Source organism: Bos javanicus, chromosome 11, assembly GCF_032452875.1.
Source record: "Bos javanicus breed banteng chromosome 11, ARS-OSU_banteng_1.0, whole genome shotgun sequence".
Taxonomy (NCBI): Eukaryota; Metazoa; Chordata; class Mammalia; order Artiodactyla; family Bovidae; genus Bos; species Bos javanicus.
Genome location: NC_083878.1, coordinates 11,568,345 through 11,591,401, shown reverse-complemented (window position 1 = coordinate 11,591,401; position 23,057 = coordinate 11,568,345). Strand labels below are relative to the sequence as shown.

At 45.1% G+C, this 23,057-nt stretch overlaps 1 protein-coding gene across 4 annotated transcripts in view; it reads right to left on the bottom strand.

The window, feature by feature from the left end:
• Positions 1-23,057, bottom strand: part of SFXN5 (sideroflexin 5) — a 128,054-nt gene that overhangs the window by 59,152 nt on the left and 45,845 nt on the right. For all 4 annotated transcript variants that reach the window (XM_061431929.1, XM_061431932.1, XM_061431930.1 and 1 more), the window contains 3 exons: positions 4,902-4,955; positions 3,881-3,937; positions 2,475-2,540 (listed from right to left, as the gene is read on the bottom strand). In XM_061431929.1, the coding sequence (XP_061287913.1) occupies positions 2,475-2,540; positions 3,881-3,937; positions 4,902-4,955 (177 nt within the window). The remainder of the gene's footprint in view (positions 1-2,474; positions 2,541-3,880; positions 3,938-4,901; positions 4,956-23,057) is intronic.

Here is a 23,057-nt window from a genome sequence, read left to right as displayed (position 1 = left end):
ACTGTGCGCAGACGTCAGGCGGGGGGACAAGCCGCTGGCGGGTGGAGCGCAGAGGGGCCTCCAAAGCCAACCACGGGTCAGCAACCTAATAACAAGTGATCATGGAGCACTGCTCCGCACCCCGCTCTGTGGGAGAGAAGACACGGGGCCTGTCCCTGTCCCTGGTAAATGTGAAATCCAGCAGAATGATGAGAGGACAGGACATGGGGTGTAACTGAGTGAGTGTATGAGAAAGACAGAAGTTTCTAGGACTTGGGGCTGGCATAGAGGGAACACCTCCTCCAGGGGCTCTGCAGCTAGGAGGGGAGGGGAAGGAGGGTGTCCCCAGCACAGGCACACCCCCTGGGGGCTGTGACAGCCCAGCACAAGGCCCCATCCCCTGTGAGTAAGGCCCTGGCTCTGCAAGCCTGGAGGGCCCTAAGTCCCCAGGAACTCTGCAGCTTGGGCGTCAGAACCCTCACCCCACAATCTGGGCTGGATCCGGCCCTACAAAGTTGGGATGGAATGACTGAGGGCTGCAAGGGTGGGGCAGTGAGGACTGGGGGTGCAGAGAGCCCGGAGCCCTGGGAAGAAGCCATGTCCCCATCCCTGCAGCCCCAGGCCTGCTGGAGAGGGCTGTCCCCCAGGACAGTGAGCCGCTTGCACTACAGCCCAACCCAGCCCAGGCCACTCCCCGTGTGGCTTCCTCCTCCTGGCTCCTCCCCACCTCCCCTTACATCCCCTTACATCTCAAAGAAGGAACTTGGGATTTTCAAGCCACTAAAACAGGCACAGCCATGGGCCCCGTGTATCATAAGGAGCCGGAGGAAGGTGACAGAGTCCCTTCTCCTCTCTCACAAGGTCCCCTGACCCTGACCAGCAACCCCCAGAATCAAAGATCCCAATTAGTATGACCCTCAAAGATATGAAGTCCCATGCTGGGTTGCAGGACCACCAGGGTGGGTTAGCAGCCTCTTAATGAGTGATCTAAATGGATCTGGCAATTCTGGCTTCATGCTTGGGTAAGACATAAGGAAAAGAGAGGGATCTTGGGCATGAAGTGGGGACCCCTGCCCCGACTCCTAACAGGTATTTGGAAGTGAGCCTGGTCCACGTGGGAACAGAGTAAATGAGGCCATCTCAGTACAGCCACAAATCCCTGTTTTGGAGAATGGTGAAATAAATGGTGGTGTGTGGTATCACCACAATACCATATGGGCATCACCCATACCAGTGGGTCAGTACACGGGTGTGAACCACTACATTTATTTAAAGACTTGGGAAAGATGCTACTGTGGCTGCTGCTAAGTCGCTTCAGTAGTGTCCGACTCTGTGCGACCCCATAGACAGCAGCCCACCAGGCTCCCGAGTCCCTGGGATTCTTCAGCCAAGAACACTGGAGTGGGTTGCCATTTCCTTCTCCAATGCGTGAAAGTGAAAAGTGAAAGTGAAGTTGCTCAGTCATGTCCGACTCTTAGCGACCCCATGGACTGCAGCCTTCCAGGCTCCTCCGTCCATGGGATTTTCCAGGCAAGAGTACTGGAGTGGGGTGCCATTGCCTTCTCCAATGGGAAAGGTGGGTTTTACAAAAAGATGAGTATATGCGAATTTTTATTAAGTGTAAATGTTTTTAATTTTGCATTTCCTGATTATTTTTCTTGCCAACTACCTGTACTTATTGGGTAATGAATAAAATAATGAAGTTGTAAAGTGACTCTTACCCTCCGGAGTGGGCTATGGGAGACCACCCAGCCAGGATGGAGAGAGGACCAAAGACAGGCGCAGGGGTGGGATGAACATGCCAAGGTCTTGGGAGCCTGGTCTTCACTCTGGCTCTGGCTCAGGCCCTTTGCTGGGTTACCTGCCCTCTGCCTTCAACTGGGCAGATAGTCGATCTAACATAGTCAGTCTACAAACCTCCCCTGCTTAGTACCTGCTGTATTCTCAAAGCCCTGTGGGATTCAAAATGAGTCTACTGCCCCTGTCTTGAGGAATTCACAGAATTCCAGGAGGGCTTGGACATGTGACCACATGACCAAGGCCACCAAGAGGGGACCCAGGGAACACAGGCAAAGACTAAAGAGGAGCTGACATCTGGACCAGTCTTGGGGCTGGATTGCAAGGCCCTTCACTGCTGCATCAGCCACACTGCTGAGCTTCCTTTGAGGAAGGCGGCAGGTAAACACACATCCCCCTAGAGCAGGCTTCCTGCCCCGGCGGGCCTGTCAGCCCTTCACATGGCCGACGGGCACTGCCTCCCCTCCCCTCCTGTTCTCCGGAACCTGGAGCACCAGCCTGTGCTCTCCCTCTACAAAAGCGTCACCTTCTCTACCTGTGGTCTACTTTTCTCTGCCTGACAGCCCCCACACAGAAACCTCTGCCTCCCGCGCTGCTTGCCCAGCCCTGACCCTCAGACAAGGTCTGGCCCAAAATGCTGAGGGGACAGCCGCAGAGCAGCAGGGTGGCGTGGATGGCGCGGGGTGGGGGCTACTCACAGCAATGGAGACGGCACTGATGACGGCTCCCAGGTAGCCCTGGATGAACTTGGATGCAGGTGAAGGCTGAAAGATACAGAATTTCAGGACCCCAGGGTGCCCAAAACTCCCACCCTTGCAAACAGCCTCAGCCACGAGGGACATTCCCGCCCAGTAGCCTGAGGGGCAGGAGAAAAGGAAGGCCTCTGGGAGCCAAAGGGATCCATGCCTCCCTCAGCACAGCTCCACACATGGAAACACGGGGCAGCTATGTCCAGGGAGACGCCAAAGGGCCCACTGCTCTTCTGCCTTATTCTAGAAAAGTCCTTGGCAGACATTTGACTGGAAGTAGAAAACAGCAAGGGCCAAAATAGGTCACTTATGGCTGGGGCAAGCAGATCCAGTTAGGAAAGCTAAATGTTGCGAATGGGCTGTTTGGCACCCAGAGTACGTTCTCAGTGGAAATGGCAATGTTGAGGTGGCCACAGCCTGACTGGCTCTCACAGGCCTCGTCAACCACGCAGGTCTTTCAGGCCAGTAGGAGGCTGTTGCTCCATATTTCTATGGGAAAGTGGATCCCAAATTGTGACACACAAAATTAAGCGAGAGCTGAGGAACTACGACAGCAATTCTGGAGATGTTTGGTCTAAGGTGAACGGGAGCCAGCCAAGCAGAGCTGTCCAGGTGTGGAGCATCGGAGAGAGACGTGGGCCAAAGGTTTAGATGGGAGAAGGTAGCGATGTTCCCGGAGAATCAGGCCCAGAAGTTGTTCCGTTCATCCCAGCTCATGACTCCCCTGTCACTCCCCACCAAGGCTGTAAGTGCCCAGACCCTCTCCTCCCCAGACTGAAAGCCCCCAAGGGGACCTAGACTTCTCCTCTCCTCTGGTGCCTTTGGACGGAAGTGTAGGGCACTGACACAGGGAGAGAAAGCCTTGCCAGCGGAGTCCAGGAGCCCAGCCCTTCCTCGCCAAGAGAAGGATGACTGGGCCTCTGCTGTGAGCTCATCCAGGAGTGCAGGGCACTTTAGGGGGACAAGCTAGTCCTCTCAGACCCCTCACCCTCACAGGCAGCCCTTTACAAAGCTTTGCAGCCAGCGATCTTGGGGCACTGGGGCTGCTTCCAGGCAAACTTGGAGGCAAATTTAGAGGAATTCAGTCCTCATGTGGCTGATGCTGCCCTGATCCAAGGGCTGCCCTAGAAATGTTCAGAAACCAGCGGGGCTTATCCCTTTTGCCTTCTGCACCACACTCCCACGTGATGGGCCTTCGTCACGCTAGGTGAACAGCCCCTCCCTGGTGGGGCCCCTCCGGAAGGGCTGGCAGTAAAACCCCGAGGAGCAGCCCTGATGGAGGCATGCCACATGGCAGAGAGGAGAGGGTCACCCTGCCTGCAGCCCACCTCCAGGCGATGGTCTGCCATGCTCACCTTGGTAGCGTTGCGGTTTGCATAGTTGACACAGGCGTTGTGGCTCTGGTTCAGCCACTGAAAGGCAAGGGGAAGGGGTCGGGGAGGAGAAGTCAGGAGAGCTGTGGTCACCTCCCTGGAAGCTAGGCCTGGCCCTGGGAGGCCACAGTCCTCCAGAAAGACACAGGTCTCTATTCATGGTGGCTCCATCCACCCCCCAAGGTAGTGCGACCAGCCATCCTGATTTGCCGGGATGATGCAGGTTTCAGCACCGAAAGGCCCCATTCCTGGGAGACCCCTCAGTTCCTGGCAAACCAAGACACTGGCCCCATCCCACCCAGCTGTCCATCTCAGACCAGACCCGGCCCCCTCTCCCAGGATTCTAGGGTCCACAGCCCCAGATGGGCCCACTGCCTCTGTCGCATCATCCTTTTTACATTGATGGCTGGACCAAAGGTAGACATCACTCTGGAAGGGCCCTGGAGCGGCTGGCAGCCTTGGGCCCCTTTCAGAACACCGCAGCCCAGTGTCCCGCACCGCCTGCAGAGCCTAGACAACTCTATTAGGAGTTTTTTCCCCCTTCAGGAAAACTCTGACATTTTCTCCTGAAGACTAACAGGTTTTTCTTCCTGTCCTGCTTTGCCTACACAGACACACACAGAGCTACTGTTCTGAGACAGCCACAGCCCAGACTGCCTCCAAGGGCAGAGACCAGGGGCCGCAATGCTCTTTCACCCACCTCACTACCGTAGGGCTGAGGGTGGATTACCTCCCCCATAGATTTGGATGAGGCTGATGTCAAAATGAGGCTGAGGGCCTCAGGTCACTGGCCATGGAACAAGCATCCAGGTGAAGCCAGCCCTCATCCCTTCTGGCCCAAGGGCTGCTGGGACCTGCTCAGCAGGACCGAAGTCCTGGGGTTTCTCCCAGCGGCTTCTGGGTTGGGGAGGAGTCGGAATGGGGCAACTTTCCACAAGGGGACTAGAACCAGCACTTGTTGGGTGCCCTCTCGGGAGCCTTCTGTTCGCAGGGAAACTGTTACCTGCCAGAAGACAGTGGACGCCAATGTCTGATTGGGCAAGAGAAGACCAACAACCTACGAGAGAGAAAGAAAAGGCTAAGGAAGGCAGAAGAAACCCCCTATACTTTAGCAAAGAAAAAGGACACAGTCACGAACAAAAGTGAGCTCGATCTGTACAAACTGATGTGCTTGATCTGTACAAACCAGTGCCCAAAGTGAGTTGACATACAATGAAGAAACCATGGTTGCAGAATTATATGACAGCATAATCCCATTTTTATAAAGGGAAAAAAACCTCACCATATATATCATATACACAAATACACATACATATACATATCTCCAAGCATCAAAAAAATCTTTAGCACAGCATGTAGATGTCCCTGCAGGTCAGTACTTCTTCACATTCTTCTTGAGTATTTCTGTATTCTTTTTAACAACAGACATGTGTATTTTCATAATTGGTGTCCAAGGGAACAATAAAAAGAAAGGAACACACAAAACAAGCCCCTTTACTTCCTCCCAGCTAACCTGGCTTCTTCGCACCCTAGCTGTCCAACAGAATTTTTGTGAGGACTCAATAATATTCATTTCAAAGGCTTTAAAGGAGATCAGTCCTGGGTGTTCATTGGAAGGACTGATGCTAAAGCTGAAACTCCAGTACTTTGGCCACCTCATGCGAAGAGTTGACTCATTGGAAAAGACCCTGCTGCTGGGAGGGATTGGGGGTAGGAGGAGAAGGGGACGACAGAGGATGAGACGGCTGGATGGCATCAGCGACTCGATGGACATGAGTTTGGGGGAACTCCAGGAGTTGGTGATGGACAGGGAGGCCTGGCGTGCTGCGATTCATGGGGTCACAAGGAGTCAGACACGACTGAGCAACTGAACTGAACTGAACTGAACTGAAAGGGTGTGTGCTCAGTCGTGTCTGACTCTTTGAGACCCCATTGACTGTATCCCACCAAACTCCTCTGTCCATGGAATTTTCTAAGCGAGAATACTTGAGTGGATTGCCATTTCCTCCTGCAGGGGATCTTCCCAACCCAGGGATCGAACCCACATCTCCTGAATTGGCAGGCGGATTCTTTACCACTGGTCCACTTGGGAAGCTCCATATTTAAAGGCCTTAAGTGTTTTAACAACACAAGTAGGGAAATTTATATATTATCTCTGGGCCCCCATGAAGCAAAACCTACACTATATTTAGGCTATTGAATGAAACATAGATGTCTAATAAGTATTTGTTGAATGTGTGAATGAATGAATAAATACATACATATGACCAAGTCTGGTTACGTTAAGTGTGGACCCATTATTCCCAAAGCCCAAATATCACCTAAGACCTAGACCCAATGACTTTATTCTTTTGGTTTATGTCCAGACTAATTGCCTGATCTTGACACTGACCACATCTTAGACTTCAAGGATTCATGTGTGTCTGTGAGATTTACCTTTTGAGTGCTTGTGTGAAAAATAACATCTACCAAGTGCTGCTGCATATGGAAAAAATGTGCACAGCCATCCACATATTGACTTATTTATTATTCCTGTAGATAAAATGGCTCTTTGGCAAGAATTTCTGTAAGGAACAAGTATAAACATTCAATTCTATGCAGTAAATCAAATTCTAGACATCCTTAGCAGCATTAGTAAATCATGTTTTAAACATTAAAATGTTTTAAAACAGTGAAATGCATACACATTTATATTTATTGGCCCATATCAGTTTGAATAAAATTATATAATGTAAAGCCATTCCATAGCACCAATGAAGGATTGTCTTATGATATTTTTCTCCCCCAAGTAAGATCCCAACTCGATTTTTCTTCACAATGACAGCTTAGGGTGCTGGAGTGAGAATCAGGGACCTGGGGTCTCAGCTTTGGCTCTATTCCGGTGTGGTCTCCAGCAGAAGGCTTGCCCCTTTGGGGTTCTAGCTTTCTTCCCTGTAGGGTGAAGAGGTGACCTTGGATTTCCTATCTCAACTTAAATTCTATTCCCAGAGTCCAAGTAGTAGGTATGAAGCCAATACAGATGGTTCCATTGTCTGTAAAAGGGAATTTTCCCACCAGTCCTGCCAAGAAGGAACCTCAGGGGACCCAGGATCTCCTCCTAGTGCCCTAGGCAGGAGCCAGACCATAACGAGGAAGCTGAGCCTAGAGAGGCCAAAGCTGGGCAGACAAGTGAGCCCACGAGTGTGTGATATGCATGTGTGTGTGTGTGTGTGTGTGTGTACATTCTCCTACCCTGGGATGTACATGTACGTATGTGTATGTCTGCCGGCCTCCTGAAGCCCAAGGAAATAAAAGCTATTTTCCACTGTTGGGAAACACATTCCCTTAACCCACCGGTTTACATAACACAGGTGTGTTATGAACTACATTGCATTCTCCCCCTCGGTTCCCTTTGCACCCCCTGAACTGCGCTTGGGTCACCAGGACCATCATAAGATGTGGCCCATGGGACTCACTGTATTTACCAGACAGCTGTTGTCCAGGACACTCACTGTCCATTACATTGGTCCCCTTTATGAATCCTCTTGGAGGAAATTTTCTGGTTTCAGGATCAGAAATTTATACTTCTGAACATCTGGTTTGCATCTATCTCATAGACACAGGGCATCCAACTGTGTCCCTCTTTGCACTGACTGTCAAGATGTCCAGGCTGGGTCTCCACAACCCACATCTGCCAAGGAGACAGACCACACTGCATGTGTCTTGTGTGAAGCTGGACTTATACCTTTATTTTATCTTTTCTTCTCTAACTTTCCTTTTGTCTCATTTTCAACTTACTTGTTTTTTCTATGGCATGCCTTTTTTATGTGATATTGAGTTATTTTTCAGAACAAACCTGCTAATTCACTTCAGTCGTGTCCAACTCTGTGCGACCCCATAGACGGCAGCCCACCATCAGGCTCCGCCATCCCTGGGATTCTCCAGGCAAGAACACTGGAGTGGGTTGCCATTTCCTTCTCCAATGAGTGAAAAGTGAAAAGTTAAAGTGAAGTCGCTCAGTCATGTCAGGCTCACAGCGACCCCATGGACTGCAGCCTACCAGGCTCCTCCATCCATGGGATTTTCCAGGCAAGAGTACTGGAGTGGGGTGCCATTGCCTTCTCCAGTGGCACCCCACTCCAGTACTCTTGCCTGGAAAATCCCATGGATAAACCTAAACTAAAGCAAATTAGTACCCAGTCTATGCAATACACACACACACACACACACACACACACACACACAGTGTAACCAGTGCGGTTTTCATCTGGTTGGCCAATCTGACCAGACTCCTGTCCCAAACTCCTGCACAGGCTGGGCACCTGTGCGTTGGCACACTTTCTTAAAGAGATAAATTAATCGATTGATTTCACCAAGCATTTTTCCTTATGTCACTTTCAAGATCTTTATTATCACTTTGGGGTCTGAAAAAAATAAAGGTTACTTTCTATATTCTACAAATGGGGCAACTGAGGCTTAGACAAATTCAGTGATCTGCCAGAGGCTTCAAAGCAAGCTAGAGGGAGTCAGGTCTCTTGATTTCTGGCTTGGGAGCCCCACCTCTCTAGGGCTTCCTTCTCAAAGCTCAGCTGCCTGAGTACAAGGGAAAAGTCATATTATATGCCCATTTTCGAGCATCTTCTATGCGCTGAGCTCCATCAGCTTCCGGAGGAGCCTACCAGAAGAGTTGAATATATAGCATTGAACCACAATAAACACAAAGACCAAACAGGAAAATGTATGGGGATGTCTTCTATAACTCCTGGGCATGGAAATGACTAGATGGTTTAAACAGGTATTTAGATGTGTGTAAAACTGATAAGTTCTCACATCCAAGCAGGAGGTGAGGAAAAGAGAGGTCTGGTTATCTGCCAAAGGAGGTGGTAGGCTGGAGCTGAGGTGTGCATGCATGTGCTCCTGGGAGCAGGAACAGCTGAGAGATGAGCTTCATTGGAGGCGGTTCAGGCAATCAGCAGATGGGAGTCCAGGGAGGGTGAGGTGAGAAGGCAGCAGAACACCAAGCCACACTGGCCAAAGGGGACGCAAGGGAGCCATCTGAGGCCGAGGCAAGAGGAACCGGGACCCGCCTTCCAGGTTCCTACCGTGGCTGGTGGGGCCGCAAGCATGCGGTGCCAGCCCCGCTCCCTATTAGGCAACACGCAGCACCATCTGCACAATCCCAGGAGCAAGAGCAGATATTTTATAACTTCCTTTTTTCTTTTTAAGTCTAAATTAAAAATAAATGTTCCTTCAGTTCTCAGATGTATATCTCTGGTGCAACCTGCCCACATTCCCTCACGCTGCCCTTTCCAGAACACGGCAGGGGAAAGGAGGAAAGAGATGAATAGAGAGAGGGAGCCAGTCCGCCGGCTTCAATGCCAGTGGATGGCACCTCTTCCAAGACGGAGATGCTTCAGTGTGGCCGCTCAGCGGGTAGAGAGCCCAGAAAGCGGCTGGGACCAGGGAACATGAAGGAGAGCCGACAGCCAGAATTCCCAGCCTGCACCCTATCTTGTTGCAGGACCTCGGCCAAATCGCACATCCTATCTTTGCTCCCATTTATAGTTCATAACACGACTGGGGTCCCCTCCACGGCTCCCGCCCCCTGGCAGCTGTCCTCTCTGCACATCTGTCTGCCTTTGCTTCCTCTTCCCCTTGGGTGGCCGGCCACAGGCCCTCGTGACCAGTGCTCAGGCTCTGGTGGTGGGAGGAGCTGGACTCCAATTCTGGTTCTTATATGTAGTGGCTGTGTGACCACGCACAAGTAACTTGAGGTCTTTGTGCCTCTGTTTTTTCATCTGTTAAATGGGGATGGTCGTGGTACGTCTCTGGATGACCAGGAGAAGTGAGGCATGGCAAGAATCAGGCACGGTGTCTGGAACGGAGCATGCGCTGCCCCCCCGCCCCAGGTGTTAGGTGTTAGTATCGTTCCTCTCCTTCTATCTCATTCTTTTCTAGTCTTTGCTGTTCTCTCATGTCTCTGACCTTCACAGTCTACATTACACAATTGAGCAACATTTAGTCCACAAAAAGTAGTGAGCTCCTGATGATAGAATCAGGGCTTTTCTCTCTGATGTTCCCCAAAGCACTCAGCACAAAGTTGGGCCCACAGCACACACTGGAAGAATATTGCTAACTTACCATTAAGGACATTAATTCATTCTTGGCCAAGGAAAAGATCTATGATGGATTGTGACAATGACCACCATCATCCATCTCTTTCTTACTCCTTTTATTAAAGTCTGATTGCATGAGGCTGTCGGCCTTTGAAGAGGGGGCAGTTTGAGTTTGGTCCCTGCATCATACCCGTGCGAGGGGAGGAATTTGTTTCCAAGCTCTTGGTATTGCTCTGGCCAATGGCATGTGGGAGGAAGTAGCAGTGTGCCAGTTCGAAACCCAGGCCTCAGAGACCTTATTTATGCTGGCCCTCTGTGCTCCTAACATTGCCAAGAGGTGACACGCCCTGACTAGTGTTCTCATTCATCCAAGGAGGATAAGATGTGAGGAGCAGAGTCCAGCCTGGTTGAGCTGACTCCCAGTTGACCCCAGACCTGCAGTGAGAAGCAAAACTGCCTCAATCAAGCCCAGTCTAGAGCAGCCAAACTCCCGGGTAACTGCAGATCCCTAAGAATGAATGCTATGGCTGCCGCTGCAATTTTGTGGATGTTTGTTACACAGTACTACAGTAGCAATAGCTGATTGATACAGGGATTGCTTCATATAAAGAGCGAATATGCTGTCCTTCCTGGGGAAAATTCTGTACCTCTACTAATGCACCTGTACCACCACTAATGTCTTCCCTAGTGATGCTGCTTCCTGAGCAGCCCAGCTTGTCAACCTACTCCAACTGGTGACCATTGGCCCAGTTCTGGGGCCACCCTGGCTGGTCCAGAAAGAAGGGAAGTTTGTAACTAAGCCTCATCTCAGGACAGAATGAGGAACAGGGCCGACTGTACCCCTATGCAACTGGCTCACAAGAAAAACCACAACTTCACTTCAGCCCTCCACCTTCAGAGTGTTCTAACCTCTGCAAAGAGAGGAGGTCTCAGCGTGGGAGACAGGCACCAAATATCCCTGTCTGCTTGGCCAGAAGGGGGGCATGAACAAGTGAAGACAAGGGCGAGGCAGCAAGTCTGTGGGTCACAGTTCTGGCCACTGTGATACTGAGACTCAGAACTGAGCAGACTCCAACCCCTTGGGCTGGCACTCGTATGAAAGTGATTCAAGTGATAAGAAAAAGAAAACTTTAAATGTATAAAAACAAATTCAAAGGGGAAACAGGGTGTGTGTCTAAACAACTGAGTGGTGAAATTTAAGTCAGGGGAGACTACAGGGTACAGAATCGTCTTGCTTGGCAGGAGAGTGGCAGAAATACTAGCCCTGCCGCCCGCCACTCCATCCTCATTTGGCTAGTCCCTCCTCACCCTCTGGGTTTCAGGTCAGTTGTCACCTCCTCCAGGAAGCCCCCTCCAGCCCTCAAGATGACATGGGTCTCCTGTCACACGCTGTCTCAGCACCCTGCCTGCCCTCTTTGCAGTATTTATCTTGGTAGTAAATATATGTTTAAAATCTGTCTTCCTTGAGAGCTTCCAGATGCTTCAGAGGGATGAGACCACATAACATTCACTTCTCAAATACCCGGGAGTCCTCGCCGGCAAAGCAACAGTTCTTTAGCATCACACGCTTCTCCTCCACACTGATGCGTTCATTTCTAAAATGTTTCTCTTCATTTTCAAAAGACCTTGCATGGGCTCTGGTACTCAACAAATTGCCTGCTTTTTCCTTCGACTTTGTCTCCATCTTCTGATCTCTACAGCTAGTGGTCTGAAAAGTAACACTCGGACGCATTAGGGGTGCCGCTATTTAAAGCAGCCCAACCATTTCAAGAAAATATCTTTTGTCAAATGAATGTCTGTCCCTGACTGGTCCATTCCAGTTTAACTGAACCCCACCTCTTGGATGGTATAAACTAAGCCAGAGCTGCAGTGAGAAGCAAATCAGACACCAGCCATTTTGGTGTCTGATTACAATGGCCAGGAAGAAAATTGCGGTCGGGATTGAAATGTGTGAAAAAGTGGAGTCTGGGATGAAGAGGGTTAGGAGATGTGAGAAAGGCCCTGAGACTCAGCCAAATCCTCACATAAGTGGACCCTCCACGGTCCACCCATCCTCCCCACGGAGAGGATGTGACTTATACCAGCACCTTTGCAGAAATGGGGTTTCTAAGTCTACATGATCATCTGCAGCATTAAAATGAAAGGGTTCAGAGTAGATAGGGCTCCTCATGTCCCAAGAAAATATCAGGTTTGAATGTAACCTGAGACCTCTGAATTCACCAACAGGATGCTCCTGGTCTTCCCTCCTCAGCCTCCCAGCTGGATATGAGGGGTTTCAGCCTTGAGTAGCGGGACTCCCAGAATGACAGGAGAGAGGAGAGAAGGACGGCAGTGTCAGGGAGCTCAGGATCGAGGAGGGAGACATAGAGGCTGCCTGGGAGAACCTCAGGCTCGCTGCCCTGAGACATTATGGGGGCCAAGGGTAGAGGCTGGCAGCTGGAGAAATGCAGAGAGGACAGGATGGGGGCCCACACCCTGGCCCTGCCTCTCCCAGCCACAGGTGCCCAGAAAGCACAGGGCTGCATATTTCTTGAATGAAACCTGAGGACTTAGATGCCAATTGTCAGAAGCGATCACAGTTGCTGGGGGTCTTTCTGGGAAGGTACCTGAAAAAGGGGAGCCATGAACTGCACCCGCCTTGGGAACTGCCTTGGTGCACTGGCTTAGCCGCCATGCTTATGTATAAATTGGGATCTCTTTGCCACACATCAAAGGGGGAAAAGTTTCCATCTTCAAATGTTAAGCTTAAAATAAGACACTACATGGGTGCCAGTAGATCTGTGAAATCTGCTGACTAAACTGGCACCAGCTTCTGGGAGAAAACCAGCTCGTTTCTCCTGAGCTCTGGGAGTGAGCAGGATGGGGGCAGGGTTACTCTCAGGCAAGGTGGGAGCAGCATGGGTGGGGGGTGTCAAGTCAGGGATGCTCACCTGGGAAGGAGGTAATTTGGGTATTACTTCCAGAAGCATCTTAGCCAAGACACCTGCCAGCCTGACTCACCCCTTCCCTTTATCACTCAGGGACCCAGTTCCTAGCACATTCGCTGGCACCCCATTTCTATTTTGGTAAGCATTTTAGTGGTTTCTGCATGTGTATATTTCTTACCCATTCTATCAGAGCAGGGGCTTCCCTAAGGCATGGACTGGAACCTTCACTCTCCTTCAGCCCACGCCCTTACTGAGATGATCAGTGCTCGCGGGAGACAGCAGGGTCTTAGGAGAGGTGATGTGGCTGGTGGAAGCCAGGCCAGGGGTTGAAGTGCCCAGACAATCACAGTGCTCCCTCCCTACTGGGCAAGGTGGTGGCCCCAAGAAGGGAATGGGACCAATGAGTCTTCATGTTGCTTATCCACACCAAAGTGCTCAGATAGAAGGCCACAGGTTCTCCACAACCAGCGGCTCCTCCTGGGACCTGGCCTCTGGTCCAGCTGTTCTGAATCCTGGGATACAGCTACTTGGGGCTAAGAAGTGAGTCTCACCTAGGGAGGCTAGGTGAGTATTGTCATTTTGCTCCAGCTGCCACTGAGACCATCCCAGGTCATGTTGCCCATTAATCCCAATCATGTGTTCATACAGAGTGTCAGAGGCTAGGATTCCTATTCTCACATCCTACACATTTCTTTGCAGAGGGATGTTTGCTCCAGGCTGGGAGGGACTGGTCCTGGTAGGACATTCAGTGTCTACTTCAGCAGTAAAGCCTTGAGCAACACGGGAATCAGCACCACGTTCCTACAATGCCTACAAGCCCGTAGTGGCCCTGGGGTGATTGATTTGTCTTAGGAAGAGGAGAGAGAGGAAAACTATGGGCGTCCTCAATAACACTTGTGAACTAGAGAGAGTGTGGACATCCCTTGGGTTGGCTAGATTATACCAGTTGATGGCAGCCATTAATTTTGAAAGGGTCCAGTTGACCTATGAGGAATAAGCCCCAAACTCAACTTCTGTGGTTTGAGAGAGACGATACTGCCAAATGATACAGCTCTTTATTTTTAAGCATTGATGGAATATTTATTAAAAATTATTATGGAAGATCCTTGTTTGACTACCTATAGCTATTCTTCTCTTCTTTCTCACTAACAAATCCCTATAATTGGGGATTGACTATATATATCCAGCTGATTTCTAATGTAATGTAAACAAAACTGTTGTGTGACACTCTGAAGAGGACTACTTAAAGGAAAGTGACTCACATAAGAGGTACATCTTTTTAGTTCTCCCTTCTTTCTCCTCCCTGGGATGTAGATGTGATGACTGGAACTTCAGCAGCCATCCTGGGCTATGAAGTTACTGACACTAGAAGCCAGCACTGAGAATGATGTAGAAAAGCAGAAGTCTGGATTCACAATGACTGTGGGTTCTGCCTATCTCCAAAATTCTTTAATCTGAGAGGGAAATAAATTATTTTGTTTAAACTAGTATTGTTTTGAACTTTTTGTTATATACAAACGATCCTACTTCAATAATTTCAAAGTTATTTCAAAAATAAAAATATAGATCATTGTATGAAAACATATTAGACATAGCCAAGTACCTGATATACTCAGAAGCAAATTCAGAATCCTAAAGAGTTTTTCATTAGAAGGAAAGAATGAGAATAAATAAGAATAAATTCAAAGCAATAAGTTAAAAAAAGCCAGCCATAACAAATCAAAGAGGAAAAGTGGATATTATGAAAATAAGAAATGAATAAATTAGAAAATAAAAACAGAAGAATTGATAAACACATCTAAGAGCTGATTCCTAGACACAACTCTCAAAAATCCAGTTATCTTAATAAAGGAGATGGAGGTGAGAAGTGAGGACAAGACTCAAAGCTCAATCCTAGGAAAGACCATTATATTTTAAGAATCAATATTTAAAACTTTTCTACCAAAGACACCAGAGAGTAAAGAAAGAATGGTTAGGAGAAGAGATTTGCAATATATATAATTCAAAGGGTTAATATTCAAATATATAAGGAATTGGGGAAGGAAATGGCAACCCACTCCAGTACTCTTGCCTGGAAAATCCCATGGACAGAGGACTCTGGTAGGCTGCAGTCCATGGGGTCGTTAAGAGTCGGACAAGACGTCACTTTCACTTTTCGCTTCCATACATTGGAGAAGGAAATGGCAACCCACTCCAGTATTCTTGCCTGGAGAATCCCAGGGACGGCGGAGCCTGGTGGGCTGCCGTCTATGGGGTCTCACAGAGTTGGACATGACTGAAGCGACTTAGCAGCAGCAGCAGCATATAAGCAATACTTACAAATTAATTAGAAAAATATAGTCAATGGAAGAATGGACAAAGGATGTTAACAGCTAATTCATAATAGAAGAAATGTGAATAGTCAATAAATATATGAACAGAAGTGACATCTTTTGTTGTTCAGGGAAATTGTGCATTGCCTTTTACACAGGAAGCTCAGTTTCTGGAATGGGCCCTTAAGAAATCCTCATACTTGTACAAAAAAAGCTTTATAAGGATTTTCCCACAGCACTGTTATTTCTAATAGAAAATTATCAGAAACAATCTAAATCCATCACTATGGGAGAGAATGTTACTCAGCAGGAAAAATGGAACGAGGAAGGAAGGAAGGAAAGAGATCTTTACATAGGCAAATTGCTAAGTGTAATTAAGCTATTTGTAGATAAATAAGTATATTTTTGTATTTTTAATGGAAAAAATACAAAACAAAACAAAAACTTTAGTGATGATTCATATTTATGCAAATACCTAGGAAAAAATACTGAAAGTTCACATTAAACTTCTCACAGAGGTTACTTCTGGGAGCAGATTTGAAGTTCAGGATTGTCAGAGGAACTTTAATATTTTTTTGCATTGTTTGAATTCTGAGTTGAGAGAACATATTCATGTATTACTTGTATAACTTTAAAAATATTCTTTAAAAAATTCTTAGTGATATTTTTGAATTCTAAAGAACATATTCATGTATTACTTGTATAATTTTATAAAATATATGGAGAAGATTTTTTTAATCCTAAGTATATTTCTGCACTCCAAAGATAAAGAGAAAAAATACCAAAAGATCCCAAAGGGAATGGGGGAGGTTTACCTATAAAGAAAAAGAGAATCAGGCCAACTATTGTTCATGTATAAGATGGGAAAAAAATCATTTCAGATATGCAAGGACTCAGAAAGTATTGCCCACACACTCTTAATATTATTCAAAAAAGTACTCTAGCCAAGCATAGAGAACTCACGCACACACACACACATGCAGCCTAAATACTTGTGAAGTTTAATATAGGTGTTAAGGAAGGGTTCAAAAAGCTGGTGAGATTCCAGACTATATACAAAATCTGGGCAAGTGTATATGAATGAAATGGTATAAAACAGGGTAAGATGGTGTGCTAAAAATCTCTTCCTCTATGAGTAGGATTGGGGAGGTCCTATTTCCTATTCAGTTATTGATATTGATAAGGCAAATACAATGAAATCTCTCTATAACACATTACAGGTGAATGGTAACTAGAGAGGATCAAGATGCTCCCCTTCCAAACTACTTAAGAAACAAAAAGGACCAATAAAAATTCAGTCTAGTATAAATCAGGAAAATAAATGGAAACAGTAACAAACTTACTACTGGATGGCTGGGATAAGTGCTCACAATAACCAGTGGCAGAATAAATATGAGTAAGTTCCATTAATTATTGACGTTAAAGAGTTTCTCAAAGTGGGTTAGGAAAAAAAGTAGAATTCAGTTCAGTTTTGTCTACGAGAGACATATACACAGAAATATCACTCTACTGAAAACGTGTAGGCAACAATTTACAAGTCGAACAAACAAAAAGGGAATAGAAATATTAACATGAGATGAAGTAGAATTCAAGACAACGATATTCAAAGAAACAGATATTTCGTGTGTGTGTGTGTATGTGTACATCTGTGAGACAAAGAGAGAGGTGGGAAGGTGGAGATTATAACCTCAAAAAGATAAAAATGTCATGAACCATCCAAACCCCACTGCACTGAAATACACACAGCAGCAACCATGAGAAATGCAAGGAAATTAAACACACACAGTTATGGTGGGAGAGGTTTATAATACTTTCTCAGACTATTTCAGAATAATGTAGAAGTTTCAGGGAAACTACAAACGGATAGAGATGAGAATGATTCCTGAACATGCTGATACATATTTAAAATACATGCATAAAATGAAAGATTTCAAGTGTACAGAGAAGTCCAGAGGATAGTATAATGAACAGCCACATACTGCCAAATCTAATTATTTTGTTAAATTTTTGTGAAGATTTTCTTTTTAAAAGATGAAACATAAAAGATACAAGTGAAGCTCCTCCTGTTCAGCTAGACCCCGCTGCCGCTCTCTCCAGAGGTACGTAGTATCATGAATCTGTCGCTGAGTGTTCCCGTGAATGTTTGTATGACTCCATGAAAAATATACCCATAAATATATATTATTATATATTATGTTATATATTAATATATAGTATATATAATATTGCTTTATGTATTAAAACATTACATAAATTACATCAGACAGTATTATTACTCTGCTACTTTTTTTTTCATTCATCATTGTTTTTGAGATTTATCAGTACTGACAAATGTAGCCCTGTTCATTTTTTTCTTTCCTGTATTAAGTTTTCTAAAGTATGACTAAATCATGACTTATTTTTCCATTCTCTTGTTGATGGGCACTTCAGTGGTTTCCTTTATTTTGCTGTTATAAACAGTGTTGCAAGTATTTTCTTTTCATATAGAAAGTGTTTTGTGTATGAGGTGAAATCTAACTTTATTTCTTCTCCATATAGGTAGCATCATTTGTTAAAAGGTCCATCTTTTTCTCCACTGAACTGTCAAATATCAAGACTCCATATGGGTATGGACATATTTCCAAACTTTCTATTCCACTCCAATGACCTATTTGCTTATCCCCAAACCCAAACGAAAACTCAGTTGGTAAAGAATCCACCTGCAATGCTGGAGACCCCAGTTTGATTCCTGGGTCGGGAAGATCCACTGGAGAAGGGATAGGCTTCCCACTGCAGTATTCTGGCTTGGAGAATTCCATGGATTGTATAGTCATGGGGTTGCAAAGAGCCAGACACGACTGAGTGACTTTCACTTTCACTTTTATACTACTTCCTAGAGTGACTCTCTTGTTACCACATTCTTGAAAATTGTCTTGGCTGTTCTTGGCCTGTAGCCTGTTCATTAATTTTTAGTATCAATTTGTTAAGTTCCATGAAAAATCCTGTTATTTTGATTGGAATTATATGCAATATAATTTGAAGAAAATGAGTATCTTCATGATTACAACTACTTCTACCCAAGGTGATATATTAATCCATTTATTTAGTTGAAGGGTTCCAGTGGCCTTCAATAAAGTGCTGTAAGTTTTTCCATAAAAGTCTTGCATATCCTTTCTTGAATTCATTTTGGGTAATTTATTTTTTCTTGCATTTATTTTGGGTAACTTATCATTCTAAGTGCTATTTTAAATGTTTTTTTTTTTTTTAATAAAAATCTAAATGTTTGCTATAGGCTTATAGGCAGACATTACTTTGCCAACAAAGGTCCGTCTAGTCAAGGCTATGGTTTTTCCAGTGGTCATGTATGGATGTGAAAGTTGGACTATATAGAAAGCTGAGCACCGAAGAATTGATGCTTTTGAACTGTGGTTGGACTTCCCTTGGACTGCAAGGAGATCCAACCAGTCCATCCTAAAGGAGATCAGTCCTGGGTATTCATTGGAAGGACTGATGCTGAAGCTGAAACTCCAATACTTTGGCCACCTGATGCGAAGAGCTGGCTCATTTGAAAAGACCCTGATGCTGGGAAAGATTGAGGGCAGGAGGAGAAGGGGACGACAGAGGATGAGATGGTTGGATGGCATCACCGACTCAATGGACATGGGTTTGGGTGGACTCCAGGAGTTGGTGATAGATGGGAGGCCTGGCGTGCTGCGATTCATGGGGTCACAAAGAGTTGGACACGACTGAGCAACTGAACTGAACAGAACTATAGGCATATAGCAATGATTTTATATATTTGTCCTACATACAGAAATCTTATAAAATAGTAGTTCCAATAGTTTGCCTAGTCTCATGAATACTTGTGTTTATTCCTTTCCAATCCTAATATTTTTCATGTCTTATTCTACTTGTTAGTCTCTTAGGAAAATGACGGATAGAAGCTCTATTGTCAAACATTCTTACTCTGTCCCAGACATTAAGATTTTACCTTTATTTGATTCATCTTTAAGAATGGTACTTGCAACAGACAACTCAATCAAATAATGGGTGGAACTCAAGAGGGAGGGAATATATGTATACTTATAGCTGATTCACATTGTTGTACAGCAGAAACCAACATAACATTGTAAAGCAATATCCTCCAATTAAAAAAAAATTAATGGGTGGAAGACTTAAACAGATATTTCTCCAAAGAAGACATACAGATGGCCAACAAACTCATGAAAAGTTGTTCAACATTGCTCATTATTAAGAAATGCAAATCAAAACTACAGTGAGGTATCACCTCACACTAGTCAGAATGGCCATCATCAAAAAAATCTACAAATAATAAATGCTGGAGAGGATGTGGAAAAAAGGGAACCTTCTTGCCCTATTGGTGAGAATATACATTGATACAGCACTATGGAAAGCTGTATGGAGCCTTACAAAACTAGGAATAAAACTACCATATGACCCAGCAATCTCACCACTGGGCGTATACCCTGAGAAAACAATAATTCAAAAAGACACCTGTGCCCTAATGTTCACAGCAGCACTATGTGTGACAGTTAGGACACGGAAACGACCTAGATGTCCATCAATAGATGAATGGATAAAGAAGCTTTTATACATTATGTTGCTGTTGTTGTTCAGTCGCTAAGTCATGTCCAACTCTTTTGTGACCCCGTGGACCGTGGCCCACCAGGCTCCTCTGTCCATGGGATTCCCCAGGCAAGAATACTGGAGTGGGTTGCCATTTCCTTCTCCAGGGCATCTTCCTAACCCGGGGAGTGACGCCACATTTCCTGCATTGGCAGGTAGATTCTTTACTACTGAGCCACCAGGGAAGTCCCACAATGGAATGTTACTCAGTCATAAAACAGAATGAATTTGAATCAGTTAAAGTGAGGTGGATGAACCTACAGCCTATTATACAGAATGAAGAAAGTTTGAAAGAGAAAAACAAATATTGCATATTAGCGAATATACATGGAATCCAGAAAAATGGTATTGATGAACCTATTTCCAGGGCAGGAGTAGAGACACAGACATAGAGAATGAACTTGTGGACACAGTGGGGGAAGGAGAAGAACTGAGACAGTAGCATTGACATATACACTCCCACGTGTGAAATAGCTCGCTGGCAGGAAGCAGCTGTCGAGCGCAGGGAACTCAGCTCAGTGCTGTGTGATGACCTAGAGAGCCGGGATGGGGGTAGGGTGGGAGGGAAGCTCAAAAGGGAGGGGACGTATGTATACTCAATGCTGATTCATGTACATCAGAAACCAACACAAAATAGCAAAGCAATTATCCTCCAAATAAAAAAATGTTTTAAAGAATAGTACTTGCTATGGGGTTTGGTGGTTTTTCTCTTTTTTGACAGATATTCTATTAAGTTAATGAACTTCCCTTCTAGATCTAAATAATCTTTTTTTAATAATTATAAATGGAGTTATATTGTATCAAATGATTTTTCTGTATCTAAGTTATCATTTCTCCTTCAATTTGTTAAAGTGATAAACTACATGAATACATTCTCTAATGTTACCATTTTTGGTAAATATTATATGATATATTGTAATACATTGCTGGATTCAACTTGTTATTATTTCATTTAGACTATTTATGTATAATTTCATAAGTGATATTGGCCTAAAATTTTTCTTTCTTATATCTACTTACTTGGTATCGGTCTCAAAGTGCCTCATAAATGAATTGGGGAACATTTCCTCTTTTTTATTCTCTTTAAAGAGTTTTTTAAAGATTGAATTTGGCTATTCCTTTAGTGTATTCACCTGAAAGATCATAGGAGCCTAGTGGTAACTTCTGGTTTGTTTGTTACTTCTTTGGTGCATACATTTTAAGCAACTGATCTAATTTCTTTCTCTTTACAGGTCTTTTCAAATCCTGTATTTCATCTTGTTAGGCAGCTTTTGGTAATCTACACTTTTTTAGAAAAGTATCCATTTTTTCTAAGTCTTCAAATTTACTGCCTCAGATTGCTCAATGCATTCTGATCTTTTTTTTTTTTCCTCTAATCTTTTTTTTTTTTTTTAAACTTTACAATATTGTATTAGTTTTGCCAAATATCAAAATGAATCCACCACAGGTATACCTGAGTTCCCCATCCTGAACCCTCCTCCCTCCTTCCTCCCCTACCCTCCCACTGGGTCGTCCCAGTGCACCAGCCTCAAGCATCTAGTACCATGCATCGAACCTGGACTGGCGACTCGTTTCATACATGATATTATACATGTTTCAATGCCATTCTCCCAAATCTCCCCACCCTCTCCCTCTCCCACAGAGTCCATAAGACTGATCTATACATCGGTGTCTCTTTTGCAGTCTCGTACACAGGGTTATTGTTACCATCTTTCTAAATTCCATATATATGCATTAGTATACTGTATTGGTGTTTTTCTTTCTGGCTTACTTCACTCTGTATAATAGGTTCCAGATTCATCCATCTCATTAGAACTGATTCAAATGTATTCTTTTTAATGGCTGAGTAATACTCCATTGTGTATATGTACCACAGCTTTCTTATCCATTCATCTGCTGATGGGCATCTAGGTTGCTTCCATGTCCTGGCTATTATAAACAGTGCTGCAATGAACATTGGGGTACACGTGTCTCTTTCTCTTCTGGTTTCCTCAGTGTGTATGCCCAGCAGTGGGATTGCTGGATCATAAGGCAGTTCTATTTCCAGTTTTTTAAGGAATCTCCACACTGTTCTCCATAGTGGCTGTACTAGTTTGCATTCCCACCAACAGTGTAAGAGAGTTCCCTTTTCTCCACACCCTCTCCAGCATTTATTGCTTGTAGACTTTTGGATCGCAGCCATTCTGACTGGCGTGAAATGGTACCTCATAGTGGTTTTGATTTGCATTTCTCTGATAATGAGTGATGTTGAGCATCTTTTCATGTGTTTGTTAGCCATCTGTATGTCTTCTTTGGAGAAATGTCTATTTAGTTCTTTGGCCCATTTTTTGATTGGGTCATTTATTTTTCTGGAGTTGAGCTGTAGGAGTTGCTTGTATATTTTTGAGATTAGTTGTTTGTCCGTTGCTTCATTTGCTATTATTTGCATTCTGATCTTTTAAACTTCTATTATAGCTTTAATTATTCTATCTTTTAGTCCTAGTATTGTTCATTTGTATCTTCTTTCTTTTTTCTTGCTCAGTATTGCCAGAAATGACTATTTAATTACTCCTTACAGAAAAGCTACAAATTTACCCTTAATATATATTTCCAACAATATCAAAACACATATGTACAAGAGTACCTATTCTTGCGTTATTCATACTGGCAAAATAATGGAAACAATCTAAATGTCCATATGTAGGAAAATACTGGAGTGGGTAGCCATTCCCTTCTGCAGGGGATTTCCCGACCCAGGGATGGAACACAGGGTCTCCCACACTGCGGGCAGTTCTTTATTGTCTGAGCCGCCATGGAAGCCATGTAAGAAAATAGTTGAATAAATTATGGGACTTCCACATAGTATATTGTTATGCAGCTATTTTTTTAAAAAAAAGAATGAGGAAGATCTCTATAAACTGATATACTGTGATTTCCAAGGTATGTCATTAAGTGAAAAAAACATTAGACAAAAGGGTTATATAGTATGCTGCTGCTGCTGCTGCTGCTAAGTCGCTTCAGTCGTGTCCGACTCTGTGTGACCCTATAGACGGCAACCCACCAGGCTTCCCCGTCCCTGGGATTCTCCAGGCAAGAACACTGGAGCGGGTTGCCATTTCCTTCTCCAATGCATGAAAGTGAAAAGTGAAAGTGAAAAGTGAAAGTGAAGTCGCTCAGTCGTGTCTGACTCTTAGCGACCGCATGGACTGCAGCCAACCAG